This window comes from Suncus etruscus, chromosome 15 (assembly GCF_024139225.1).
Source record: "Suncus etruscus isolate mSunEtr1 chromosome 15, mSunEtr1.pri.cur, whole genome shotgun sequence".
NCBI classification, from domain to species: Eukaryota; Metazoa; Chordata; class Mammalia; order Eulipotyphla; family Soricidae; genus Suncus; species Suncus etruscus.
The window spans coordinates 46,558,019-46,585,153 of record NC_064862.1 but is presented as its reverse complement, the minus strand read 5'-3'; the positions used below and the strand labels follow the sequence as shown (position 1 = coordinate 46,585,153).

Sequence of the window (27,135 nt, the reverse complement as noted above, 5' to 3'; positions counted from 1 at the left end):
ATGTCCCATGACCTGTTGGAACTAGATACCTTCCTGCCCCCTTGACTCTGCTGTGCTTTGTGGGTATTGGGGCAAGAGGAGGGGTCTGCACTTGCTCTGGACTCAACTGTGTTGGGGTTATGAGTGTGGTGGACCAGACTGTTGGAGACTTAGGCAGGGGTGTCCAGGACTGGCCGACTCTGGCCTCAGCCCCGCTCCCCAGTGACAGCCGTGTCCCGCAGATGGCCTACTGCCAGCACATTGGAGTGGAATTCATGTTCATCAACGATCTGGAGCAGTGCCAGTGGATCCGACAGAAGTTCGAGACACCCGGGATCATGCAGTTTACCAATGAGGAGAAGCGCACCCTGCTGGCACGGCTGGTGCGGTCCACCAGGTCAGAGCGGGAGCAGATGGGTAAGGGGAACCCTCTCCAGGCAGGTGGGACCAGCCGGCAACCTTACATAAACCCTGCATCTTGGCCCCAGGTTTGAGGAGTTTCTGCAGCGCAAGTGGTCGTCAGAGAAGCGGTTTGGCCTGGAAGGCTGCGAGGTGTTGATTCCCGCCCTCAAGACTATCATTGACAAGTCTAGCGAGAATGGGGTGGACCAGGTCATCATGGGAATGCCACACAGGTACTGTGAGCCCTGATGGGCGGTTCTTCCTGTCCCCTCTCCTTTCCTCCCCTTTCTTTCCCTCCCCTCTCCTCCTTTCCTCTTTGTGCCTGCTCTGAGCCCTCTCAGCCTTGCTTTATCTGTCCCAGGGGGCGGCTAAATGTGCTAGCCAATGTCATCAGGAAGGAGCTGGAGCAGATCTTCTGTCAGTTCGACTCCAAGTTGGAGGCAGCGGATGAGGTACAGGGCTAGCATGGCCCCAGCCGTTGGGAACAACCCCTAGTCCCACTTGTTTCCCTGAGACACAAACACACAACAGAACTGGGACCCTGGTCAGGAACCTGCTGTCCAGCTAAGAGGCCATTCACAGGGAGTACCATTTGGGGGAGGTTTTGTCCACAGAAGGGACCATCTTGAGGTGGTGGGTTGTCCATGGCAGAGGGACAGCTCATCCACCTAGCGCAATCTCCTCCTGCCCCAAGTTCAATGTCGTCCCCCCCCATCTCTCTCCCAGGGTTCCGGGGACGTCAAGTACCACCTGGGCATGTACCACCGGCGCATCAACCGCGTAACAGACCGGAACATCACCCTGTCACTCGTGGCCAACCCATCCCACCTGGAGGCAGCCGACCCTGTGGTGATGGGCAAGACAAAAGCAGAGCAGTTTTACTGCGGCGACACGGAGGGCAAGAAGGTGAGATTAGACCAGGCTCAGGGCAACCCTAGACCATACTGTCCTCCTCGCTGTGTGGACACCCATGTGATGGCCATCACCGGGCTGAGGTGCAGTGAGGCCAGTTGGTGAGAGGCCAATTTGTCTCATTGTGATCCCACAGCCTGCTCATTTCTAGAAATGCTTCCTTGTCCTGGGGGTAATGTGGCCTCACCGGTATGGGACACCCACTCAGAACCGTTTCTACAGCTGGTCAGAAGTGACTGTCTAGGGTCCGTGTGATAGCACAGTGGGAAGGCACTGGCATTGCAGCTGACTTGGTTTCTATTTCTGGCATCCCATAGGGTCCGCAGGAATAATTGCCAGGAGTACTTTCTTTTTTTTGTTTGTTTTTTTGGGCCACACCCATATGATGCTCAGGGTTTACTCCTGGCTAAATGCTCAGAAATTGCCCCTGGCTTGAGGGGACCATATGGGATGCCAGGGAATCAAACCGTGGTCCTTCCTTGGCTAGTGCTTGCAAGGCAGACACCTTACCTCTAGCGCCTCCTCTCCAGGAGTAATTTCTGAGTGAAGAGCCAGGAGTAACCCCTGAACACCTCCAGAAACAAAAAAGAAAAAATATTTAAAAAGTGGCCTTAGATGGGACTGGAGAAAGCACAGCAATGGGGCATTTGCCTTGCACACAGCTGATCCAGAATGGAAGGTGGTTCGAATCCAGGCATCCCATATGGTCTCCCCATGCCTGCCAGGAGCGATTTCTGAGCACAGAGCCAGAAGTTAACCCTGAGCGCTGCAGGGTGTGACCCCCCCCCAAAAAAAAAAGACCAAAAAAAAAAAAAAAAGTGATCTCGGGGCCCAGGACATGGACAAGGTGGTCTGTCGAGCAACACTGTATAAGGGAGCCAGGGCCACAGTCCACACTCAGAGACGGTGACCACTGGCCACACAGAGACAACCAGGGCCAGGCCAGCAGGATTGCGGCCAGGTGGGAACTAGGATTCCTGTTGCTTGGCAGTTTTCTCACACTTAACAACCTTGGTGAGATTTCTCCCTGGGGGATGGCAGACTCGGGCCACCCCTTGGGCTTGTGTGGGATCAGGGCTGTGTTGGGCCTGACAGCTCTGTTCTCTGCAGGTCATGTCCATCCTTCTGCATGGTGACGCAGCATTCGCTGGCCAGGGCATCGTGTACGAGACCTTCCACCTGAGCGACCTGCCCTCTTACACCACGCATGGCACCGTCCACGTGGTGGTCAACAACCAGGTCAGGCGCCTCCGTTGCTGCTCAGTCTAGATCAGTGTCTGATCAAGGAACTGAATTTAACACATGTCCCAGTCACTCTTTTCTTACTCTGAGTGACTTGGGACCACACATGGCTGTGCTCAGGTCTGTCTCCTGGCTCCTGTCAAGGAGGCTCAGGAAACCCTGCACAGTGCTGGGATGGAACCTGTGTCTACGTGCAGGCATGAACTTTTCTATCTGCCTTTGTTTTGAAACGACTCACCCTGCACAGTGATGAATGCTCCTGGTTCTGTGCTCAATGATCAGCCTTCCTAGCTTTGTGCGGAGCAAACTAGTCTTTGTTTACTTATTTATTTTGTGGTTTGGGGATCATATTCCCCTTGGGTAGGTGCCAGACCTGCAAGTACTGCTCAACTCCCCTACCCAGATCAACTTTCAAAGAAACAAACAAGCTGTTGGAGGACTTTCTCAAAGTGGGTAGGGCTGGAGAGACAGTGCAGCAGGCAGAGCACTTGTCATACACAAAGCCAATCTGGGTTCAATTTCCAGTACCCCAGATGGTCCCCAAGCCCTGCCAGAGTGATTCACACGGGCAAAGCCAGGGGTAATCCCTGAGCACTGCCAACAAACAAATAAAAACAGTAAGCCAAGGTATAGCCCTGCTTGTCTCTCCCATCCTCAATCCTCCCTGCCCTCACTCTTCCTAAGCCTCACCTCCTTACCCCTCCCTGCCTTTACCTGTCCCCACTCCTGGCTCTCATTTCCTCTCCCCTCCCGGCCCTCACTCCCTCCCTCTTCCTACATGCTGTCTGCAGATCGGCTTCACCACAGACCCTCGCATGGCCCGTTCCTCACCATACCCCACCGACGTGGCTCGGGTGGTGAATGCCCCCATCTTCCATGTGAACTCAGATGACCCTGAGGCCGTCATGTATGTGTGCAAGGTGGCTGCAGAGTGGAGGAGCACCTTTCACAAGGATGTGGTGGTGGACCTGGTGAGTGGCAGGGCCTATCCAGGTCAGCACAGTGAGGGAGGTGAGGTGAGGTGAAGGGAGAGGAAAGGCAAGGTGTGGCGGGGACCTTCCTCTGAAGTGGCAGTGTCTTTCCGGCAGGTGTGCTACCGGCGGAATGGCCACAATGAGATGGATGAGCCCATGTTCACGCAGCCGCTCATGTACAAGCAGATCCGTAAGCAGAAGCCGGTGCTGCAGAAGTACGCAGAGCTGCTGGTGTCGCAGGGCGTCGTTAACCAGCCCGAGTATGAGGTCTGTCCTGCTGGTGAGCTGTGACTGAGCATGGTGCTGAGCAGGGCATGACCTCTAGGACTTGGAGCACTAAGGCCAGAACTGGCTTGGCCACGGGAATGCTGGGCCAGGGCCAACCAGCATGAAAGAAGCAGCCACAAGCCATGATCAGCATGGGAGTCTTGAGCTTCTCACTCAGGCCCGCCAACGTGGAGGAGGGGCCTGCGGGCTACAGGGGCAGGACAGGGCTGATGTGGGGAGGGGCTATGTGCCGGGAGCTGTGAGTGAGTAGGGCTATATATGCCATAGGGTTGTGTGTGAGTGGGAGTGTGCATCAGCTGTATGCTGTGGGGCTATGCTATCTCTGACGGCTGGGCCCTACAGGAGGAGATCTCCAAATATGACAAGATCTGCGAGGAGGCCTTCGCCAGATCCAAGGATGAGAAGATCCTTCATATCAAGCACTGGCTGGACTCACCCTGGCCTGGTAAGGGGGTGGGATGGACACAGCCCACAGGAAGTGGGGGTGGGGTGCAAGCTGTGACTCTCCTGGGGGCTCCATAGTCAGACCCACTCCTCCCCAGGCTTCTTTACTCTGGATGGACAGCCCCGGAGCATGACCTGCCCATCCACGGGCCTGGATGAGGACACCCTGACACACATTGGGAACGTGGCCAGCTCTGTGCCTGTAGAGAACTTCACTATCCACGGAGGTAACGGTGTGGGGGAGGCCCAGCGGGCCAGAACCAGACAGGGTTCTGCCATGTCCACATGAGACTGAACTCCGTCTGTGTGTGTGTGTGTCTGCATGTCCAGGGCTGAGCCGCATCTTGAAGACACGTGGGGAGCTGGTGAAGAACCGGACTGTGGACTGGGCCCTGGCTGAGTACATGGCCTTCGGCTCCTTGCTGAAGGAAGGAGTCCACATTCGACTCAGTGGCCAGGATGTGGAACGCGGTACCTTCAGGTGATGCTCAGGGCAACGAGCCCAGGATCAGGAGGGGGCTGTGGGATGGGTGCTGGGTCCCCTGGAGCCACCCCCAAGTGTCCAGCCCTTGCTCATACTGCTCTTCTGTCAGCCACCGGCACCATGTGCTGCACGACCAAAACGTGGACAAGAGAACCTGCATCCCCATGAACCACCTGTGGCCCAACCAGGCGCCCTACACCGTCTGTAACAGCTCCCTCTCCGAGTATGGAGTCCTGGGTGAGTCTGGGGGTCCCTGGCCAAGTATTGGGTCCTGGGTGAGCAAGTACTGGGGACTTGTTCTAGTATGGGATCCTGGGGGAGTCCCCATGAGTATCTGAGTCCACCCTTGACAGCTTTTCCCTCTCCCCCCCCCCCCCCCCAGGCTTTGAGCTGGGCTTCGCGATGGCTAGCCCCAATGCCCTGGTTCTCTGGGAGGCCCAGTTTGGCGACTTCCACAACACAGCTCAGTGCATCATCGACCAGTTCATATGCCCAGGCCAGGCTAAATGGGTGCGGCAAAATGGCATTGTGCTGCTGCTGCCTCATGGCATGGAGGGCATGGTATGGTGAGGCCTGTGTAGGCGCAGTGGGGGGAATGGGCCTGCAAACCCCATAGCCCTAAGCTCCCTGTCACGTCTGCTTCCAGGGCCCAGAACATTCCTCTGCCAGGCCCGAGCGCTTTCTCCAGATGTGCAATGATGACCCAGATGTACTGCCTGTGAGTGGCTCCACCTCCCTCCCTTTCTTTGGGATGTCTCCAGGCTGGGGTGCTGGGACTCCCATTTCCTGAGGGTCTTCTCTGGGGCTGCTACATGTGCCTGCTGAGTGCCCCCTGGCCCGGTGTTCCCAGGACCTGGCAGAGCCCAACTTTGACATCAACCAGCTGTACGACTGCAACTGGGTAGTGGTGAACTGCTCCAGCCCTGGAAACTTCTTCCATGTGCTGCGCCGCCAGATCTTGCTTCCCTTCCGCAAGCCAGTGAGTCGGGACTCAAGAGAACAGGGTCTCTGGAACAGAGCCCTGGGTGGAGGGGTAGAGGGTGAGGACAGATGGGTGGGAGGTGTAGGGCAGCAAGGAGGATCTCTGCAGCCTCGGGGCACACAGAGGACCAGGGCAGCAAGGAGGATCTCTGCAGCCTCGGGGCACACAGAGGACCAGGCAGAGATGAGTGTGAAGGTTTTACTCATGAGAGATTCACGACGGGCATGGATGCCAACATGAACTGAACCAGTCTCTGCAGAGAAGTGTGGGGAGGCAGCGTGTGGCTGGCCCCTGCCCGTGGGTCTCCACCTAGACTCCAGCCTGTCCAGCCAGTGCTGGTCCCTGAGTCTTTGGTTTTGTTCCAGCTGATCATCTTCACACCCAAGTCACTGCTTCGACACCCTGAGGCCAGAACCAGCTTTGATGAGATGCTTCCAGGTGAGTGAGGGAGAATAATATCTCCCACATCTTTGACCCTGGGGCTCTGGTCTGTGCCAATACTGGACACCGTGGTCAGTGCCAGAGGCCGTTGGGGTCAGCAGCCACACGTCATCTCCCCAGGTTGGACAGACACTTGTGTTAATATATCTAAGTGGGTTATTGCTCATGCATTTTAAGGGGTGACTATGCCCCCCCCCCCCATAAGGGCCAATGGTCTGGGATACACTCCCTGTAAAAGTCAACTAACCAGGTATAAAAGGAGAAGCCTGGCAGCTGGTAGGGGACCCCAGGAAAATACAGGGCCAGAAGGAAGCCTGCAGACCAGGGTCCCATGCCTGGCCTGGCCTAATACACAGCATAAGCAGCCTCAGGCATATGTACCTTGCTCTGCCTTCTCTCTCTTCCTATTCATGAAATAGAGCAGTTCAACCCAAAGCTACAGGCCTCTTCAGTCTGTCTGTCTCTCTCCTGCGCACCCACACATGCTCTCTCCCCTCTTCTTTCTCACTACTTATGCTACATTTGGCATCCTTAGGTGGGCCTTGTTGGTCTTTGGCTGCTTAGCTCAGCAGGTCCATCATATTCACACCACTCCCAGCATTTCATCTTTCAAAACCCAAGTTTTTTCTCCCTCCACAGTCCCCAGCACCCACAAAGGCCATAGGGACCTCTCTGTTGGCTCATACACTGTGTGTTTTTGTTTGGGGCATCTGAGAACACTTTTGTTTTTGGATCAAACCTGGGATGTTCAGGGCTTACCCCTGGCAGGCATAGGAGACCCTATGGGATGAAAGGGATCAAACCTATCTTAGCTGCATGCAAAAAAAATGCTCGCCCCACTGTGCTACTGCTCTGGCCCTGAGCTCCAATTAAGCCATCCTGCGCTGCCTCTGCTGTGGCTACGCGTGCTGACCTCTGCCCAGCTCACTCAGAAGGTCTCGGGTAGGTGGGTAGGCTGAACTGTGCGCCTGCTGTGACCATGGCACCAGCCACTGCTGGGCCCTCCAGGTCCAGCTCTGAGATGAGCCCTGGCCCCCTAGGAACCCACTTCCAGCGGGTGATTCCAGAGGATGGTCCTGCAGCCCAGAACCCTGAAGGGGTCAAGAGGCTTCTCTTCTGCACGGGAAAAGTCTACTATGACCTGACGCGGGAGCGCAAAGCACGCGGCATGGAGGGCCAAGTAGCCATCACACGCATCGAGCAGGTGTGTGTGCATGCCTGTATGCATATATGCGCATGTGCATATTTGTGAGTGAATGCATGTATGAGTGTGCGTGTATTTTCCATCTCCAGTGGGCTCTGGGATCTGGGCCTTGCTGGGCTAGCTGCCTTGAGCTCTGTCTTCTTCCTCAGCTCTCCCCATTTCCCTTCGACCTGCTGCTTCAAGAGGTGCAGAAGTTCCCCAATGCCGAGCTGGCCTGGTGCCAGGAGGAGCACAAGAACCAGGGCTACTACGACTACGTGAAGCCCAGGCTGCGGACCACCATCAGCCGTGCCAAGCCTGTGTGGTGAGGCCCTGTGTGGTACCCTGGGATGACTCCCACATACATGCCACCCTGCCTTACCACTCTGTCCTACAGGTATGCAGGCCGGGACCCTGCTGCAGCTCCTGCCACCGGCAACAAGAAGACACACGTGACTGAGCTGCAGCGCCTCCTGGACACGGCCTTCGACCTGGAGGCATTCAAGGCCTTCTCCTAGGCTTGTCCCACTAAAGTCTTGTCTGATGCAGCCACCTCGCCCACCGCTCCGCTTCCTCCCGCACGCTGCCCCCAACACTCCCGGCTTTGCAGCCAGGCCCTGGGGAGTGCACAGTTTCCCCTCAACCCGTGTCCTGCCAGGGTCACACTGTCCCTGGCCCCCCTCCACTCCTCAGGAGTGTCCGTGGCTTTGTGGTCTGGTCAGCTAGGCCAGGACCTATACTGCCTGGGCACACAGGACTCCCAGAGAGAGCTGAGCCTGACCTGGCACAGAGAAGGCAGGTCTGCTCTGCAGGGCTGCTTCTGCCCCTGCCCTGTCCCCTCCCCAGAGCCTTCAGCCTTGTGGGGTCCTTGCCCCACACACTCCACCTGCCCCAGGCACCAGCATTTGCCCTGTGGGCCCAGATGTTCTCCCCGCCTCTGCCACAGCTGGGCAGGAGCAGGGGAGTACAGGGTACAGCGTGAGGCTGCCCCCTCTACCAGTCATGGGGACATACCGATTTATTTATTTTGGTTAAAAAAAAAAGGACAATAACTTTGCATCGCATTTGGCTTGACCCATAAACTAAGTTATCCAGGCCTGTGTGCCACATCCTTTGTGCTGCGCCATTGGTTCTACTTTCCTGGGGGATGAGAGACACATGGGCTCCCGTCACACCCCTGGAGCCCCGGAGCACTTTGGCCTTGGCCTGCCCTGGCCACCGCACTGCCTACCTGCTGCACCCATCTGAGCCCCAGCCCCGTGTTTCTGTCAGTGGGGTGGGTGGAGCCCTTTTCCCAGTCTGCTGTCTGCTGTGACCTTGAGTCCTAATGTACTATGGAGTCTCACTTAAGTCCAGCCACAAGCCCAGGTTTAGCCCCAGAATCTGGAAAGGGTCCTGGGTGTGTTTTGGTGTGTTTTGTGTGTGTGCGTGTTGTGTTTATGGCCGTGTGTTTGTTTTCTTAGACCTGGCCTTGACAGGTGTAGGATGTGTTTTCTTAGACCTGGCTCTGCAAGTGGGAACTCCTGGTTGACCAATACAAGGCAAGCCCTCTGCCAGCTGTGCTATCTCTCCAACCTAGCCCTTTTTTTTTTTTTTTTAATGGGATGCCGGGATTCGAACCACCGTCCTTCATCTATGGCAAACGCCTTACCACTGTGCTCTCTCTCCGGCCCCCTTTTTTTCCTTAATTTTTGGTTTCTGGCCCCCCAGCGGTGCTCAGGTGTTATTCCTGCCTCTGTGCTCAGATTATTTCTGGCAGGCTCAAGGAACCATACTGGATGCCAGAGATTGACCTGGGTTGGCCACATGCAAGGCTGTTTGTTTTTTTTGTTTGTTTGTTTGTTTGGTTTTGGGGCTACACCTGGTGACGCTCATGGTTTACTCCTGGCTCTGCACTCAGAAGTCGCTCCTGGCTTGGGGGACCATATGGGACGCCCAGAGAGGGGGGGATGAACTGTGGTTCATTCTAGGTTAGCCGCAAGGCAAACACCCTACCGTTTGCTCCACCGCTCTGGCCCCACCAGACTGTACTTTTTAAATTGGATCTTCAGAGAGATCTGGGGCCCTCCACGCTACCCAGTGCTTTTGACAGGAGGTTGGGCACGCTACCCAGGGCCCAGGGTGGAGTCGGGGGGGGGGTTCCCACAGGCTGGGCAGGCTTACTGGCAGGCTTACATCATTCTGAGCTTGCTCCCTGCCCCAGGGTAATGTTCCACGGGAAAGAAGACGGACAAGTTCGGAAGATGGATTGTGCGGGATGGCAAGGAACTGGGCTCTGGTGGGAGCGTGTGTGCATTTCATCACCGAAGCGATCATTGGAGGGTGCAGTGAATCCTCCGTGGGAAAAAATAACTAGCAAGGGTACCCGGAGAGGCAGCTCCAGCCGAGCACAGACAGGGGCGGGGAAATGAAGAGCGTCCTCAGCGAGGCGGGGTCTTCCCGAAGACCCTCCCAGCAGTGCTCTCTAAGCCTGTGGGACATCATCGTCCACCTGCCTCGGAAGGCCCCTCCCCATCTCGGATGGTCCCTCCCTGCCTCACTTTACATAGCTCCGCCCACATCCCTTACCAGGCCCCGTCCCGCCCCTTGATTGGTGGCCCTGCCCCTCCCAGACCCGCCCAGCCTCAGATGGTCCCTCCCTGGCCTACTTTACATAGCTCCGCCTACATCTTTTACTACGCCCCATCCCGCCCCTTGACTGGTGGCCCCGCCCATCCTCAACTAGTCCCTCCCTGTCCCACTTTACATAGCTCCACCCACATCTCTTGCCACGCCTCGACTGGTGGCCCCGCCCACCCTCGACTAGTCCCGCCCTGTCCCACTTTACATAGTTTCGCCCATCTCTGTTGCCACGCCCCGTTCCCGCCCCTTGTCGGTGGCCACGCCCCTCCCCTCGGAGAGCGAGCAGGAAGCGCAGGTGGCTCTGCAAGGCGGCGCTCGGACAGGTGTGCAGGGGCGGGAGGCCGGGCACAGCCGGGGCCAGCGCGCGACGCCGTCCACAGGGCGCCCCCGGCCCCGCCGCGCCCGACTCGGGGCCCGACCCGGTGCCACCACCCGTGGCCTCGCCCTCCCTCCTCCGTCCCTCCCTCCCCGGGAGCTCCCGCCCGCGGCCGCCCCCGCCCCCGCCCCCGCCCAGCGATGACTCGGGGCTCGGCTGCTCCGGCCTGGGGGCGGGGCGCGGCTGGCGTCATGCATATGCATGAGCGGCGCGGCGGCTCTATTGTGCCCTCGGAGCGGGCGGCGGCGCGATGGCGCGGGCGGTGGCGGCCCCGGGGCGGCGGGCGGCGAGCCGGGCGGGCTGAGCGCATGGAGCGGAGCTGGCCCGGGGCCGGGGGCCGCGGCGGCGACGGGCCGGGCCGGGCCGAGGTGAGTGCGGGCGGCGGGCGGCAGGTGCGGGCGGCGGGGGCGGCGGCAGGTGCGCAGGTGCGGGCGGCGGCAGATGCGGGCGGCGGCAGGTGCGGGCCGGGCGCCCCGGAGCAGCGCCTCGCGGGCCCGGCCAGCCTGTCCGTGCCTCTGCCGGCCCCGCCGCAGCCCTAGGCCGGGCGCCCCTCACCTGAGCCTTTGTTGGGGCTTGGCGGGGGCTGGCCGTGCCGTGCCGTGCCGTGCCGCCGGGGTGAGCGCGGGCTCCTGGGCCTCCCGCGCTGGCGCCCGCCCGGGCACCCTCACTGCACCCTCTGGCCGCAGGGTCTCGCCTTCAGGGCACCCGGGGCCCCTGGCGCGGAGATGAGGGCGCGCACCCGGGAACGCCCGGGGACGGCTAGGACGGCCGGGTTCACCTGGGACATCAGCCCCCCAACGTGCACACACCGTGTCCTCGCGCCCGCAGGGCCTCCCCAGCCCTGTGCCCCCGGCCGTGCTCTGACCCACCTCCCCGACCTTTCCCCCTGCCCCTGCTCCCTGCCCGCTTCTGCCCGGCGGTGCCGCGACAGGGAGTCTTTTGTGTGCTCGGGCACGCACTGGCACAGTCAGGGGACTGTGGGGGACACACGGGGGGAGCTGCCCGACCCCCCGCACCCCACGATTGCGAGGCTGCACTGTGGCCCAGTGAGTGAGAGGCCCCAGGCAGGGAAGAGAAGGGTCTGAGTCTGGGTCTCAGGAGCCTGAACTGGTGAATGCCTAACCGGGACTGTGTCCACTCCCGCCTCCGTTCACGCTCTGGCCACCACGCGTCCATTTCCCACACTGGGAAACTGAGGCCCCTAGAGCCGAATCATCCAGCAGTGCACACAGCTGGATCTTTCTTTCAGTCACTGCTTGTCCCTGCCTGGGCTGCTTGAACGGGCCTCAGGCTCCATGTCTGCCCTGTCGCGGCCTCACGGGGAGACTGAGCTGGATGGACTTGGCCTTCATTGGCTCCATATTCTCCTGGGCCAGCCTCCTTTGACACCCCCCTAGTGTGGGGCTCCTGGGGTGGGGAAAGCGTTCTGGGCACGAAGGTTCTGGGGAGTTCTGGGGAGCAGCCCCGCTGCTGTTGCTGTTTTGCTGGAAGATGTAACCTGATCCTCAGGAAGTCTTTTGGCTTCGCTGTGACCTGGGCTGGGGTGGGGTCTGGCTCCAGTTGGAGTGGCTGTTGGGCCTCGCCCTGTGTGAGGGGCAGGTCAGTCTGACTCAGGGCAGCAGCCTGGTGGGGGGGCAGGGACTCTGCAGGAAGCCGCCGCCCACTCTGGGAACTGGAAATGTTTGTGGGCTGAGAGCAAGTGTGGAATTCCCCAGCCTGCGGCCAAGCCTCCAGGGCCCCTGCCCCCGCACCCACACCTGCCCGCTGTGCCCCCTTGGTCTGTGGTCTGCTCAGGTCACGCCCCTCACTGGAGCTGGGTCTGAGCTTAGCAGGACTGGCTTGCCCAACTGCTCCCCTGCCAGTTGCCTGTAGGCCAACTCCAAACCTGCTCTTGTGTCAATGGCCACATTTCTCTCCTGTGATCGTTGTGAGAAGTACCAGCCCCCTTTGCTCTGTCTGCTGGTTAGCGGGACATGGGGAGGCTATGTCCAGAGACAGTGTCCTCCCCATGTCCAGAGACTCTCTGCCCCATGCCCAGAGGCGGTGTCTACCCTGTGCCCAGTGACAGTGTCCGTCCACTCTCCAGGCCCAGCGCTGCTTCGCTCTGTGACTGTCCATCAGCGTCTTCGCAAGGGGTCATCTAGGGTGTCCCCTTGGGGACTGACCTTTTCCTCTCAGCCTTCTTCTCTAGGGCCCCTTGAGATGGACTTTATACCTGTAGGCGCTGGTCCCTCTTCTGGAGGACCATGAGTACTTCCCATTGCAGTGCTCAGTCTGCCTTGTTGCGCTGGGGAATAATCCAGCTGTGGGGACCCCGAGGTGGATGTAGAAGGAATGGTGGCCTGGCCTTGTGGGGTGCTGGGGAAGGCAGGGTGGGGCTGGGGAGGACCTGCCCCTGCGGCACTGGCCTTCACAGGGACTCCACCAGGCTGCCCAGTTCCTTCGCCCCCCACCCCTCACCCGCAACCTTCCCATCTCAGAATGTCCGGCCTCCGAGGCCAAGAGACCAGAAGGGACAGCGGATCTGGGCTGTGGGCCAGGAAGGGTAGAGAGGTTCGCTGGGAAGGTCAGGTGCAGGGGCCACCACTGGGTTCCTGGAACCCCACCCTGGGGGAAGGGAGGCTCCACTCGTCTCTAACTGCCCTCCCATTCCCACAGAGCAACTGAGCCCCTAGGACGCGCCACTACCTGCTCCCGTGGGTCTGGCCTTTAGGCTGCCCTCAAGCCCATGAACCCCATGAAACCCACTCTGCCCCCCACACCACACAGGTGAGCACACGCTCTGCCAGCCGGGTCGGGGTCCTTGAGTGCATCCCGGGGCTCACCTGCTTCCCCCCCACAGTGATGGTCTTTTCGCCTACGACACGGTGCCTTGGCAGCAGAGCGGAACACAGCCCGCAGGGTCCCTGTCTGTGGTCACCACTGTGTGGGGAGTGGGCAACGCGGCGCAGAGCCAGGTGAGCCCCTTCCAGCTTTACCCACCCAGCCTCCCTCTGCTCCCTTGGCCTCCCTCTAGTCCTCCCTCTGCTCTCCGTCTTCCCTCCAACGAGAAACTGTGTGAGGGGCTTGTTCCTGTCGGTGACTCTACCTTCCTCCTAGGTCTTGGGGACCCCCATGGGCCCGGCAGGGAGCCCCCCTGGTGGCTCCATGATGCCCGGCATGGGGGGCAACGGCTCCACCCTCAGCTCCCCGCAGTGCCTCGGCCAACAGGCATTTGGTGAGGGCAGCGCCCCCAAGGGCTATGTGCAACAAGGGGTGTACGGCCGAGGGGGCTACCCGGGAGGCCCTGGCTTCAGCACTGGGTAAGCTGGGCTGCATCCCATGCCCTTCTGATGGTTGCTTCTGTGATTCTTGTTCTTGAGCTGAGCCCTGTGCCCCCGCAGGTATGCTGGTGGTCCAGGGGGACCCACCGGTCTGGGAGTTCCCTCGCATGCTGCCAGGCCCTCCACAGACTTCACACAGGCGGCAGCAGCGGCGGCGGTGGCTGCTGCTGCCGCTGCCACTGCCACCGCCACAGCCACAGCCACAGTAGCTGCCCTGCAGGAGAAGCAGAGCCAAGAGCTGGGCCAGTATGGAGCGGTGAGGCCCGGCCCCCTGGCACACACGGGGTGCGGAGCCCGGGACCCCGCGCATCACACTGGGGGGGGCACAGGGCTGGGGTGGGAGGCCAGTACCTACATCTGCCGGGGAGCCCGGGGGGCTCCTCTTCCTTCCTAGATGGGGGCTGGACAGTCGTTCGGCGGCCAGTTTTTGCAGCACGGAGCTGCCCGTGGGCCCGGCAGTCTTGCCCCAAGCGGCGTTGGGGCGCTGATGGGTCCCACAGGCATGAACCCTGCACGGGCAGCAGGAATGGCAGCCTTGTACACAAGTCAGCGCCTGCCGCAGCAAGGTTACCCTGGGCCCCCCCAGGCCCAACAGCTGTCCCGGCAGGGGGTCAAGAGGACCTACTCAAGTGAAGTGAGTGTTGCCAGGCACTGCCCCCCACCCCCACGCTGGGATGGGCCAGGCCTCTTAGGCTGGCTGCTTCGTGTCTTCTGCTCCTGCCACAGGTGTACCCGACGCAGCAGTATCTGCCTAACCCCGGGCAGCACCCGGCTCACAGGCAGGGCCTAGGCCAGTCTTTGCCCTCCTCAGGGCCCCTCGGGCTGCACTACAAGGTGAGGGGCTCATCCCAGCTAGGCCAGGCAACAGGGAGCTCAGTCCCCCACGGCCCAGCTCATTCTTAGGGAGGTTTCCCTTTCCTACCACCTCCTCTAGGGAGGACCCGGGCCCGTGGCCCCTCCTGACTCCTCAGCCCAGGATGGGGTGGCAGGGACACCTCTGAGACCCCCAGTGGAAGCCAGTATGTTCTCCTCCCCATGCTCTGGGAGCTCAGACAGCAGATGGGGGAAGTGGAGGTGCTGGAGGTCAGCTGGGTACGCCCATGTGTCCAGCGCAGCCCACACTTTCTCATCCCTGCAGCCCTCGGAGCAGCTCAGCCTGCAGAGTGGAGGCTTCGGTGGGACCAGCGTTAACTACGGCCAGCCCAGCCTGAGTGGGGTATGGGGTGTCCCATCACTTCTCTTGGCCTTTCCTGGGGGACCCTGGGCAGACCCCACCCTGTGGCTCCCCCAGCTCCTGCTACCCCTGACTCCACACAGACCCTACTTGTCCCCCACCCAGGATGTCAAGTCGCCCTTCCTACCTGACCTCAAGCCTAACATGAGTGCCCTGCACCCCGCGGCGCCTGGTGAGTGCCTGACCCCACCCAGGTAACTGGCGGGCATTGGGCCTTCCTAGCCTGTCCAGGCCTGAGCATTGGAACCTTGGAGATGGCTCTGCAGCGGGACCCCTGGTGTGACCCCTAAACCCGTACCAGGGGTTTCCCCGTGATTCTGCAGTATGGTGTGAAGTGCTCATATGGTCTATCCCTGGGCACCAGGCCTCTGAGCACTACTCCAAGGCCCTTCTGGGTAAGGAGTCCAGGTTGTGGCAGGCGGACGGCGGGACCACAAGCCCAGCATGGCTCAGTCAGGACAGGCCAACCCTACTTAGACAGTTGTAGACACGACCAGAGTGGGGGAACATGCCAGCCTTACCCAGAGTCAGGCACTAGCCTGGTCCAGGACAGGGTCACCCTCGACGTAGGGGCCACCCTTGGAATCAGCCCCTGTGCTGACCTGCAGGCGGCCCCTGTGACGAGCTGAGATTGACCTTCCCGGTGAGGGACGGGGTGGTGCTCGAGCCCTTCCGCCTGCAGCACAACCTGGCTGTGAGCAATCATGCATTCCAGCTGCGGGACTCGGTGTACAAGACACTGATGCTAAGGTATTGACACCGTGGCCCTGACCCATATTCCTGGCCCAGGCCCCTGACGTATCTTACGCTGACCTTTGGTTCCCCGCACAGACCTGACCTGGAGCTGCAGTTCAAGTGCTACCACCACGAGGACCGGCAGATGAACACCAACTGGCCGGCCTCTGTGCAGGTCAGTGTCAATGCCACCCCGCTGACCATCGAGCGTGGCGACAACAAGACCTCGCACAAGCCCCTGCACCTGAAGCACGTGTGTCAGCCGGGCCGCAACACCATCCAGATCACCGTCACGGCGTGCTGCTGCGTGAGTGGGCAGAGAGTCGGGCTGCTGCATGAGCCCGTGCAGGGGCCCAGCTGCTGTGTGATGTGGGAGGCCGGGTGGCAGTGGGGTGCAGGGTTAGAGGATGCAGTGCTGCCTGGCCTCAGACCCCAAGTCAATCCCCAGCACTGCAGGAAAGAGCAGACTGGGGTCCCAGCCTCACAGCTTCTGGAGCAACTATGTTCTCTGGGTTTGCTGTCAGTGTCAGCTCCGTGAGAATGTGCCATGCAGAAAGCTGAGGTCTCAGCATTGCAGGCACATCTATACCAGTAGCATTCACCCTGGTGGACAGCTGGCCATTCTGTGGACTTCTGGCTGGAAACCGGGGTGGATGCTCCTGTGTCCAGGGAGCTGGAGACCTGGCCTGACCCCCTCTTGTCCCCTACAGTCCCACCTGTTTGTGCTGCAACTGGTGCACCGGCCAGCCGTACGCTCTGTGCTCCAGGGTCTCCTCAAGAAGCGGCTTCTGCCTGCCGAACACTGCATCACCAAGAGTGAGTGATGGGGTCTCTGTGCAGGGTGGAGGCGTCACCCCGCCCACAGGCAGTAGGTGGCCCCAACTCATCTGGCAGCCCTGACTCAGCCTCCCTCTTCCCACCCCCCACAGTCAAGCGGAACTTCAGCAGTGGCACCATCCCTGGCACCCCGGGGCCCAATGGTGAGGACGGTGTGGAGCAGACAGCCATCAAGGTGTCCCTCAAGTGCCCCATCACCTTCCGGCGCATCCAGCTGCCCGCACGTGGTCACGACTGTCGTCACATACAGGTGGGGGCCTGAGGAAGATGCAGGGCCAAGCCCACCCTGAGCACCACTGCCATGATGCTGAGCACTGTGGGGGATAGGGGCCCCAAGCACTGCTGTCACAATGCTGGCCCATGGCTTTAATGCTTACGGTAGCCCCGACTGGTGCTTGTCTGTGAGTGTGGTGCTCCTGTGGTTTCGGGGACTTGGTTCAGAGAGACAGAGTGTGGGTCTAGCTGCCCCATTTGTAGGGACATACAGCCTGTCTCTCTCTTGCTCTGACCAGAGTCTAGTCCTGGGGCCTCTTATCCCTCACCCCCATTAGATTGAAGCACTGTGAGAGCCCAGTGCAGGGCTCCAGAGCTGCTGCCAAGCCCTGATCCCCCAACAGATGGCTGAGCCCTGCCTCACCCACATAACCCACCTCACTCATTTCCTCTCTCTACAGTGTTTTGACCTCGAGTCGTACCTGCAGCTCAATTGTGAGCGAGGGACCTGGAGGTGCCCTGTGTGCAAGTGAGAACCAGAGATGGGGGACTGGAGGGTCTTAGGAATGGGGGACCATGACAGTCTCAGTAATGGGGGGCCCTTTATGGGGGCCACTGTCCTCAGTGGCCCCCATACTTCCAAGAAATACTACACCAGGTATTAGGGTTCAGGGTGGATCTGCCTGGGGTTGGTCCCTCCAGCAGAGCCCCATCTCTCAAGCACTTGCAGCCTTGTGGGGAGTATACTAGCTCTACAGCAAGACTGCACCCCTGAGCCCAGCCCTTTCCCCGCAGTAAGACGGCGCTGCTGGAGGGCCTGGAGGTGGACCAGTACATGCTGGGCATCCTCATCTACATCCAGAAGTGAGTCCCACCTCTCCCTGCCAGCTGGGGGTATCACTGGAGCAAGCCTGGTGCCCTGCCTCACACTGACCCTGCCCATCCTGACCTGCATGTCCAGGGACAGTTTCCAAGTGGAATGTCCTGGCTGCAAAGTATTTAGTTTCTGGGCCACACATGCGGAGATGATCTGGGCGGATTCCTTGCTGTTATCCAGTATCATTCCTGGCTCTGTGCTCTTAGTTTGCACCTAGCAGAGCTCAGAGACCATGTGGGGGTGGGGTTGGTCCAGGTAAGTGGTGTGAGAGGTACCCTGACACTGTTTCACTGATTCACTATCTACAGCTCTGACTATGAGGAAATCACCATTGAGCCCACGTGCAGCTGGCGGCCAGTGCCGGTCAAGCCCGACGTCCATATCAAGGAAGAGGCGGATGGGCCAGTGTTGAAGCGCTGCCGCACTGTCAGTCCCGCGCACGTTCTGGTACCCAGCGTGATGGAGATGGTTGCTGCCTTGGGTCCTGCAGCCACCCCCTTTGCCCCACTGCCGCCCCCTCCAGCCCCGGCACCCAGCGACTACCCCAGCCAGGGTGAGCAGCTGCGGGGGCTCATCTGCCACCGCATCCTTCTGCAAAAGTCATGACAGTCTGTGGCGGGCACGGGGTCCTGTGCCCTGCTAGCCTCATCAGACCCACCATCCTGCTATAGGTTCCAGTTTCCTGGGACCCAGCACCTTCCCAGATCCCTTTCTGCCCACCGCACCCAGCACCCCGACTCTTCCTGACTTTGCTGCGGGACCACCCCCCATATACCAGCCCGACATGGCCAGCAGCCTCCTGGCCACCGACAAGCCTGCCCCCTGCGTACCCAGCCAGGTGAGTGCCCAGCCAGGGGCCCACCTCACCCAAACAGGGCAGTGCTTCCAGGCTTTCCTTTTTCCCCTCAGATGGTGCCAGCTGGACACCTGGACCCTGCCCACAACCCTGCACCACCGGGACTTCATGCCTCCAACCTGGGCGGCCCCCCAGGACCTCCACTGCACCACCCAGATCCGCCTCCAGCCTCCCGGCCGCCTCTGCGCCAAGTGAGCGCCGGCCCAGCCTGCGAGCTGAATTTTAACCCAGCCCCAGGTGCCATGGGCACCCCTCTGCCTGGTGGCGGGGAAGGCCCAGAGCCAGCCCTGGATGTGAGTACCACCCCCGGGTACCAGAATGCAAGGAGAGCTGGGAGGCTCTCGGTCCTAGTGGCTTCAGATGGGTGCACAGGAGGGGGGGGGGGGGGGTAAGTCAGGGTGGTAGGGCATGTGCAGTGCTGGGAGCACTGCCCAGGTAGTGTTTGCCGTGGCCCAGGAGTGTTTACTGTGGCTCATGTGGCCGGAGCTGCCTGGGCTGGGGATCAACCATCCCCAGAGGGAAACTTAGCTCAAGCACTGGCCAGAGGGAGCCAGGTAGGGAAGCATCTGGGACCATCCATCAGCTCTGCTTGTGCCATGGACCCTGGGTGGCATGTCCTGGGGTCCTGAGCCTGTTGGTCCCGTGTCAGTCCCAGAGGGCCGGTTGAGCTCTCCTGCCTGCCATCCTCTGAGGTGCTTCTGCTGCCTGCAGCTACTCCCAGAGCTGAGCAACCCGGATGAGCTGCTCCCATACCTGGGCCCTGCGGGACTGCCCGGCAGCAGTGGTGATGACCTCCTGGCCCTCTTCGAGAGCAGCTGAGCCTGACCAGACCTGCCCGAGAGACCTACACTGGTCCACGCTGCCCTCAGCCGTCCCACTCCTGCCCTACCCCCGTCTGTCCACTCCTGCTTGCTCCCTCCAGCTGCGTCTCGTCCACGCCCATCCTTGTGTTCCGGCTCCTCTGGGACCCGCAGACTGAGAAGGGCTGCAGGGGGGGGGGACACTGAAGCACAATGTCTGTGTAGGACCAGTCTCCACATCCACCTCCTCTGGCCTCTGAACTCGGGCCCCCAGCCCGGGGAAGAGAGCACTTAGCCTGCTGTGTTTTTAAACGCCCTCCACACACACATGCACGGACAACACACACAAGTACACATGAACACGTATATTCACGCTCACACACAAGCACACATACACTCACGCACACAGCCTGCCCATTTGACCCTGAGGCCTGCAGCACTGGCTCAGTGCCTGGCCTCGCCCCCTACCTGTCTTATTAAAGGTCTCCCCACCCAGTGGCCCTGCCTCCTGCATCCGCCCTGCTGGTCCACCCAGGGTTGTGTTTCCTTTCTCCCTGGATTTTTCCAGGCTGGCTTTGACTAGAGCTGTCACTAGAGGCGTCATGGCCCAGGACTGACAACATTTACCTGTCATAACCCCCAGGTGCTCTGCTTGGCAGTGGCTGTGGACTGGCAGGTTGTAAACATGAGTAGGTCCACCAGGCCCTGGGGTGGTGCCCAACTCTGCCCCTGCTGGAAGCCTGTTTCCAGCGTTTCTGGGAGCTGCGCTGGGTGTGTTCATAACCCGCCCATTGTTCACCCAGCAGAACTGCAGGCCAAGTGTGGACAGGCCTGCCTGGGTGGAGAACTGAGCGAGGGCACATCCTTGCTGGGGCAGGCTCTGGCCCAGAACTGCTGTGACTTGTGCATATCCCTGGCCTTGCTGTGGCGGAGAAACAGAGAAGCACTGTTGGCTGCCTTCGCCTTTCAGTCTCCTCACATTCAATGACAGACAGCATGGTTGGAGAAGATCCTGAATGCACCAGAAGATGCAGGAGCACAGACGTGTGCATGCAGCGAGCAGCCTCCAGGCTTACAATATAGCAGGGCAGAGCCAGGCCCATCCTGGGCTCAAGAATTTGGTTAAAATAGTAGCCTGGGCCCGGAGAGATAGCACAGTGGCGTTTGCCTCGCAAGCAGCCGATCCAGGACCAAAGGTGGTTGGTTCAAATCCCAGTGTCCCATATGGTCCCCCGTGCCTGCCAGGAGCTATTTCTGAGCAGACAGCCAGGAGTAACCCCTGAGCACCGCCGGGTGTGACCCAAAAACCAAAAAAAAAAAAAAAAATAGTAGCCTGAAGAGGCCAGAGAGGTGGCGCTACAGGCAAGGTGTCTGCCTTATAAGTGCTAGCCTAGGACAGATCGTGGTTTGATCCCCCAGTGTCCCATATGGTCCCCCCCCCACGCCAGGGACGATTTCTGAGTGCATAGCCAGGAGTAACCCCTGAGTGTCAAACGGGTGTGCCCCCCTCCCCCAAAATAGTAGCCTAATAGGCTGGAAGGGTCCTACAGAGCCTAGGGGTTTTTCTGGCACCCAGCTGGCCTGGGCTCCATCCCCAGCGCTGCAGGTGGTCCCCTGAGTGGTGCATGGTGCCAAGTATGGCTGTGGCCCATCTCCCAAATAAAGAGAGAGGAGGGGTTGGAGTGATAGTACAGTGGGGAGGGAGGACCTTTGCCTTGCACATGCCAACCTGGGTTTGATCTCCGGCATGCCATGTGTTCCTCAAGATCAATAGGAGTGAATCCCCCAAGTGCCACTGGATGTGGCCCAAAACAAAAAGCAGTGGGTGAGCTTGGGAAGGATCCATGTTTGGGAGCTGACCCTGAGGGCAAGCAGCTCTAGAAGGTCTCACTTTCCCCATCCTATATTTACGGCAGATATTGTGCAGTGTAGACTAGCCCCGAACAGCACTATAGGCACTTTAAGATTTAGTGTTTTAGTTGTGCCCCAGCTGGACCAGGGGGTGCAGAGCCTACCAGCCTTCACAAGTACCTGGGATTCACAGATGCCAAGGATTTACATTCATCCGTATGATGCACACTTACCCACATTCACAGATAACTCAGGATTCAGATACCCAAACCACAGGTACTGGGGACTCACATCTGGAATTCACACACAACCAAGACACCTGAGATTCAGACACCTGGGTTCTACCCACCCAGGATTCACAAATACCCGGGGCCATACTTACTGAGACACCTGGGACTCACACCCAGGATTCAAATTCATTTGGGATTCTCATTCAGGACTCAGTCACCAGAGACTTTAACACATAGCTGGGACTCAGTGAGCCCAGGATCATGCCTTGGATTCATAAATCAACCAGGGTTCACATTCACCCAAGATTTAATGAGACTCAGAATTCAGAAACACCTAGGATTCACACTCGCCCAGGACACAGACACACAGGATTCACAGACAACCGGGACTTAAATTCAGAATCCTGGAATTCACATACCCAGGATTCAGACAGTCGGGATTCATACTAGGCATTCAGACTCTCCAGGGCTCACAATCACCCAGATTCACAGACACCTGGAATCACACTCATCCGAGATTCATACCCTGGTTTCACACTCCCAGAATTCTCATGCACCCAGTATTTGCACTCCCCCAGGATTTAAACTCACCTGGGACCCACCTAAGATCCACAGACAACCAGGACTTTCACACACCTGGGATTCACAGACACCCAGATTCATAAGCATTTATGAATACTCATACTCACCTGGGATTTATAGACATAGGATTCGCATGCATCCAGGATTCTCACTCGCTGGGATTCACAGGCACCTGTAGTTCTCACTCTTCCTGAAGCACACTCATCCGGAGATTCAGACAGACACCTGGGACTCACCCTCACCTGCAACTCATGCACCCAGGACTCAACCAGAACCATGCTCACTCACGATTCACATGTGGGGTTCGCATTCTCCCGAGACTCACGCGGACCCATGGTCACATGACCCAAGAGTCACACTCACCCAGAACTCACAATTATCTGGTGCTTAACACTCACCTGAGTTCACAGATAACTTTCACAGGCACCCATTATTCACTGACTGGGTATTCACAAACCAAGGATGTACTCTACTCGATTCACGGACACTTGGGGTTCACAGAACTCAGATTAAAATACCCCTGATTCACGCTCAACCTGGGATTCATGGACACCCAGGATCCACACTCAAGAGGACTCACTGACACTGGCTATTCACAAACACCAGGATTCACAGAAACTTGGGATACATAGAAAGCCAGGGTTCGCATAGACATTCATGATTCACACTTACCTAGGATTCAGACACCCTGAATTCACACTCAATTGGGATTCACACTCGCCCTGCTTTCTCATGCATCCAGCATGCTCTTGCATCTGGGATTTGCACTCACCCAAGATACACACCCGGGGTTCACAGACACCGGGATTCAGACTAACCCTGGGTTGACAGACGCCTGGGATTCACACCAGTGACACCCACCCATCCAGGCTTCACAGGCATCTGGAATCTCACACACCGTCAAGATTCACACACCTGGGACTCACATGTAGCAGGGATTCAAATGAACTCATGGTCACACCTGGGAATCACAGATGCCAGGATTAACACTCACCTAGGATACACAGAAAACCATCATTCACACTCAGATGGGAATCACAGACACCTGGGGTTCACACTCACCTGCGATTCTCTGACTCACCATGGTTTACAGACACCCAAGAGTCACACTACTTGGATTCACAGACACCCAGGATTCAAAGATGCCCGGCAATCAGACAAATGGGAGTCCTGGACACTCAGAATTCACACTTTCCTATGATTGACAGGCGCCAGGAATTCACACACACCTGGGATTCTCATGCGCCAAGGATTCACAGTCACCAAGGATTCAGACACCCAGGACTCACAGACAATGGAGATTCAATCTCATCCAGGACTCAGACACCCAACACTCACAGGAAGCTGGGACCAAAATGAACCCAGGAGCACACCTGGAATTTACCTGGGATTCAAACTGATCCAATATTCACCTATGCTCAGCTCAGAATTCCCACTCAGCCAAAATTCACAGACACCTGGGATTAGGGATTAGTGACACTCCAGATTCACACCCACCTGGAATTCACAGCCGCCATGGATTGACAGACACTGGATCAACACTCATCTGGGATTCACAGATACCCAGATTCACACACATGAGATTTGCACCCAGGATTCTCACGCATCCAGTATTAACATCACCTGAGATTACACTCACCAGGAACTTGCAGATACCAGGGTTCATAGATACCCAGTATTCACATTCAACCGGATTCAGACATCTGGTATTCACACACTTATGGGGTTCACACTAACCCATGATTCATAATCAGGATTCCAATGCACTCAGGATTCACAGACTCAGGCTTAACACACATCCTGGATCACAGACATCCAAGATTCACATTCACCTAGGATTGGCACTCCCAATTTCAGACACCCAGATTCACATGCAGCTGGGACTTGCACTCACCCGAGACTTGCACACACCTGGGGCTCACTCTCCAGGGACTCGTGCTCATCCAGAACTCAGACATACCAGAAACTCAACCAAACCATGATTCACATTCACCCAGGATGCATAGACACCTGGGATTTACACTTGCCCAGAATTCACAGAAATTCAAGGTTTACACTTACCTGGGATTGGCACTATATCCCTACCTGTTTCTCCACCCATGGGGTGGTCCTACATTTCCCAGTTTCCAGTTTTGGCCTCACAGCTAGCCTGTCTGCCTGCTGGTACCCTTTTTACTGCTTGCAGACAACTTGTGGTGGAAGTTACTGAACCTGTTTAATTTTCCTAACCTGACGCCATAAACAGGGCTATCATCCTGTGTGGATTTCAAGGTCAGTCAAGTGGCTAATTCCACATTGGAAAAGAATCTAGTTCCTGTTTGGCTCAAGAATATGATAATGGCCGGGTAGGTGGCGCTGGAGGTAAGGTGTCTGCCTTGCAAGCGCTAGCCAAGGAAGGACCGCGGTTCGATCCCCCGGTGTCCCATATGGTCCCCCCAAGCCAGGGGCGATTTCTAAGCACATAGCCAGGAGTAACCCCTGAGCGTCAAACGGGTGTGGCCCAAAAACCAAAAAAAAAAAAAAAAAGCTCAAATTATAGGGGCTGGGAAGGTGGCGCTAGAGCTAAGGTGTCTGCCTTACAAGCGCTAGCCAAGGAACGGACCGCGGTTCGATCCCCCGGCGTCCCATATGGTCCCCCCAAGCCAGGGGCGATTTCTGAGCACATAGCCAGGAGTAACCCCTGAGCGTCAAACGGGTGTGGCCCAAAAACCAAAAAAAAAAAAAAAGAATATGATAATGGCTTGGTTTTAGATCAAGGGAACTTGGTCCTTCTTCAAGTATCTTGCTACCTTCTTTTTTTTTTTTTTTTAGCATGCAGGTGAAGGGAGGGAAGGAAGGGAAGGGGAGGATGAGAGGGAGGGAGGGAGAAAAAAGAAGGGTAAAAGGAAAAAAGGCACTACCATATTTTTTCCAACAATTAACATAACATATATAGAGATAGTAATTTGTATTTTTGTCATCCTGATATTGCTTCAAATAGGCATAATTTTTTTTTTTTTTTTTTGGTTTCTGGTTTTTGGGCCACACCCGGCGGTGCTCAGGGGTTACTCCTGGCTGTCTGCTCAGAAATAGCTCCAGGGGTTACTCCTGGCTGTCTGCTCAGAAATAGCTCCTGGCAGGCATGGGGGACCATATGGAACACCGGGATTCGAACCAACCACCTTTGGTCCTGGATTGGCTGCTTGCAAGGCAAACGAAATAGGCATAATTTTTATGTGTTGTGCACTACAGGATGTACAGGCTAAGCATTCCAAAATGTCCACTATTTGGAAAATAAAATTTTCTTTTCAGTAGTGACACATACTCTAGCCAAAATCCCTAAGGCCAGTAACCCACCACCTGCCAATGGCACTCGGACAGAGGAATCATCAATTGCTGAGATCAATATTCCTGATGAAACAAATACCTAAAATGAGCCAGGCTCAACTTCCTCAGACACTAAATCCAAAAGTGGCTCCTTAAGAACACCTTCCGGGGCCGGAGAGATAGCATGGAGGTAAGGCGTTTGCCTTTCATGCAGAAGGACAGTGGTTCGAATCCCGGCATCCCATATGGTTCCCTGTGCCTACCGGGGGCGATTTCTGAGCTTAGAGCCAGGAGTAACCCCTGAGGGCTGCCAGGTGTGACCCAAAAACCAAAGCAAAAAAACAAAACAAAACAAAAAGAACACCTTCCAACCCACTCCCACCACAATTTTTTGGAGAGGGACTGAATCTGGTTACTCCACTCCTTCCCATCAGGAAGACAACCAAACTCAGCCTATGTGGGCATAAACCTGGACTCTCTTGGTCGATTTTAAAGCCTGTTCACAGAATGGGCAAATTTCAGCGTTTTGTATTGAATTTATACTACCTGGAGTAAAGATGGACTTTGGACCCCACCCAGGATTTTTATAGTGACTAAAATATGCTTGAGTGCTTCTCAATATTTGCAGTGGAAGATGTGGATTTCTCTTTTTTCTTTTCTTTTTTCTTTTTTTTTTTTGGGGGGGGGAGGGGACACACCCAGTGATGCTCAGGAATTACTCCTGGCTATGTGCTCAGAAATCGCTCCTGGTTTGGGGAACCATATGGGATGCCGGAGGATTGAACCAAGATCCATTCTAGACTTACCGCTTGCGCCACCACTCTGGCCCCTGAAGATGTGGATTTCTGACAAAGATAAAACCAAGCTTCATGCTCTAGGTCATGCTGGAAGGACAATTTCTGGCATCCAATTGTACTATGAACTTTTGATAGAGAAATGGGCTTATTCAGTTCCCACAGACAAGCGACTTTACCCTGTGCTGTTTTGGAACTGATCTGTGAGATTTTATTGTGTGCTTGGGAGAAAATTGATGCAGAAATGATACAGAAATGAAAGGTAGTTTTATAAGAATTTTCAGGCCACTTTGAAGCTTCATGTACATTTCTTGGGAAAATTAATGGACACTGTCCAGAGGCAGATTCAGGGCAAAAATAAAAACACACACACACATTTTCTGATAAAAAAAAAACATTAGTGGGCCCGGAGAGATAGCACAGTGGTGTTTGCCTTGCAAGCAGCCGATCCAGGACCAAAGGTGGTTGGTTCAAATCCCGGTGTCCCATATGGTCCCCCGTGCCTGCCAGGAGCTATTTCTGAGCAGACAGCCAGGAGTAACCCCTGAGCATCGCCGGGTGTGGCCCAAAAACCAAAAAAAAACCAAAAAAAAAAAAAACAAAAAAAAATTAGCTTTAGAGAACGCCAATGAGGACTGTAAGGCGATCTTATGTCCTCTTAGAGAATGAGAAGATGTTATAAACTTCTGCAGAAATGTAGAAATGTTGGCTCAATTGAACATAGGGTTCATGTGCAGGCTCATGTGAATGCTATGGCAGTTTATCCTGTATGAAGGCAAACTCAGGAATCAGATCGAACCAGACTATTTATCTAGAGGATACAGAGACATGGACTTTGTCTGAGATATGGTAAATGATTTCACTGGGCAAGAAATTTTTTTCTTATCTTCTTATCATGTCTCAAGAAACTGGGAAGAGGTCAAGCCCCAGCTCCGTGAGTTCAGGTCAGATGTTTTAATGGAAAACTGGGACATTTTCGTAGAAACAGCAGGCTTCCCCCTGGAACTACCCCTCTCAAGGTCGAGACCTTATTAACAAATTTCAGAAAACTGGGTAAGGGGCTAATCCCAGGCCCCACAAAATCAGGAAACATTGTCATCAATAATTCCACTTCTTGGCCTGGGCCAAGAGAGCTGTGATCGATAGACTCATTGAAATCTGCTACTAG

General features: G+C 57.1%; 2 protein-coding genes across 5 annotated transcripts in view; both read left to right on the top strand.

Annotated features, from left to right (window-relative positions):
• OGDH (oxoglutarate dehydrogenase) overlaps positions 1-8,427 on the top strand; it is a 40,642-nt gene extending 32,215 nt beyond the window's left edge. For all 4 annotated transcript variants that reach the window (XM_049789625.1, XM_049789626.1, XM_049789623.1 and 1 more), the window contains 18 exons: positions 222-376; positions 468-614; positions 743-833; positions 1,108-1,287; positions 2,404-2,532; positions 3,327-3,506; positions 3,624-3,776; positions 4,140-4,242; positions 4,340-4,468; positions 4,572-4,722; positions 4,835-4,962; positions 5,108-5,286; positions 5,372-5,443; positions 5,576-5,704; positions 6,073-6,145; positions 7,189-7,352; positions 7,502-7,656; positions 7,729-8,427. In XM_049789625.1, the coding sequence (XP_049645582.1) occupies positions 222-376; positions 468-614; positions 743-833; positions 1,108-1,287; positions 2,404-2,532; positions 3,327-3,506; positions 3,624-3,776; positions 4,140-4,242; positions 4,340-4,468; positions 4,572-4,722; positions 4,835-4,962; positions 5,108-5,286; positions 5,372-5,443; positions 5,576-5,704; positions 6,073-6,145; positions 7,189-7,352; positions 7,502-7,656; positions 7,729-7,849 (2,439 nt within the window). In that variant the 3' untranslated portion in view covers positions 7,850-8,427. The remainder of the gene's footprint in view (positions 1-221; positions 377-467; positions 615-742; positions 834-1,107; positions 1,288-2,403; positions 2,533-3,326; positions 3,507-3,623; positions 3,777-4,139; positions 4,243-4,339; positions 4,469-4,571; positions 4,723-4,834; positions 4,963-5,107; positions 5,287-5,371; positions 5,444-5,575; positions 5,705-6,072; positions 6,146-7,188; positions 7,353-7,501; positions 7,657-7,728) is intronic.
• A 4,405-nt stretch (positions 8,428-12,832) lies between these two features.
• Positions 12,833-19,697, top strand: ZMIZ2 (zinc finger MIZ-type containing 2). Its single transcript, XM_049789628.1, has 18 exons — positions 12,833-13,098; positions 13,172-13,286; positions 13,429-13,631; positions 13,713-13,908; positions 14,047-14,286; positions 14,379-14,486; positions 14,791-14,868; positions 14,992-15,058; positions 15,495-15,636; positions 15,718-15,928; positions 16,332-16,437; positions 16,551-16,708; positions 17,133-17,200; positions 17,467-17,535; positions 17,857-18,101; positions 18,220-18,386; positions 18,458-18,697; positions 19,116-19,697. Exons 1-18 carry the CDS (start codon positions 13,058-13,060, stop codon positions 19,221-19,223), a joined length of 2,562 nt encoding a protein of 853 aa, XP_049645585.1. The 5' UTR covers positions 12,833-13,057; the 3' UTR covers positions 19,224-19,697.
• The last annotated feature ends 7,438 nt before the right edge of the window (positions 19,698-27,135 follow it).

Coding starts and splice junctions, on each gene's coding strand:
- ZMIZ2 (XM_049789628.1), top strand. CDS start 13,058: ATGAACCCCATGAAACCCACTCTGCCCCCCACACCACACAG. Junction 13,632..13,712: donor GGCCCTGGCTTCAGCACTGG/GTAAGCTGGGCT, acceptor GTGCCCCCGCAG/GTATGCTGGTGGTCCAGGGG. Junction 18,102..18,219: donor CAGCGACTACCCCAGCCAGG/GTGAGCAGCTGC, acceptor ATCCTGCTATAG/GTTCCAGTTTCCTGGGACCC.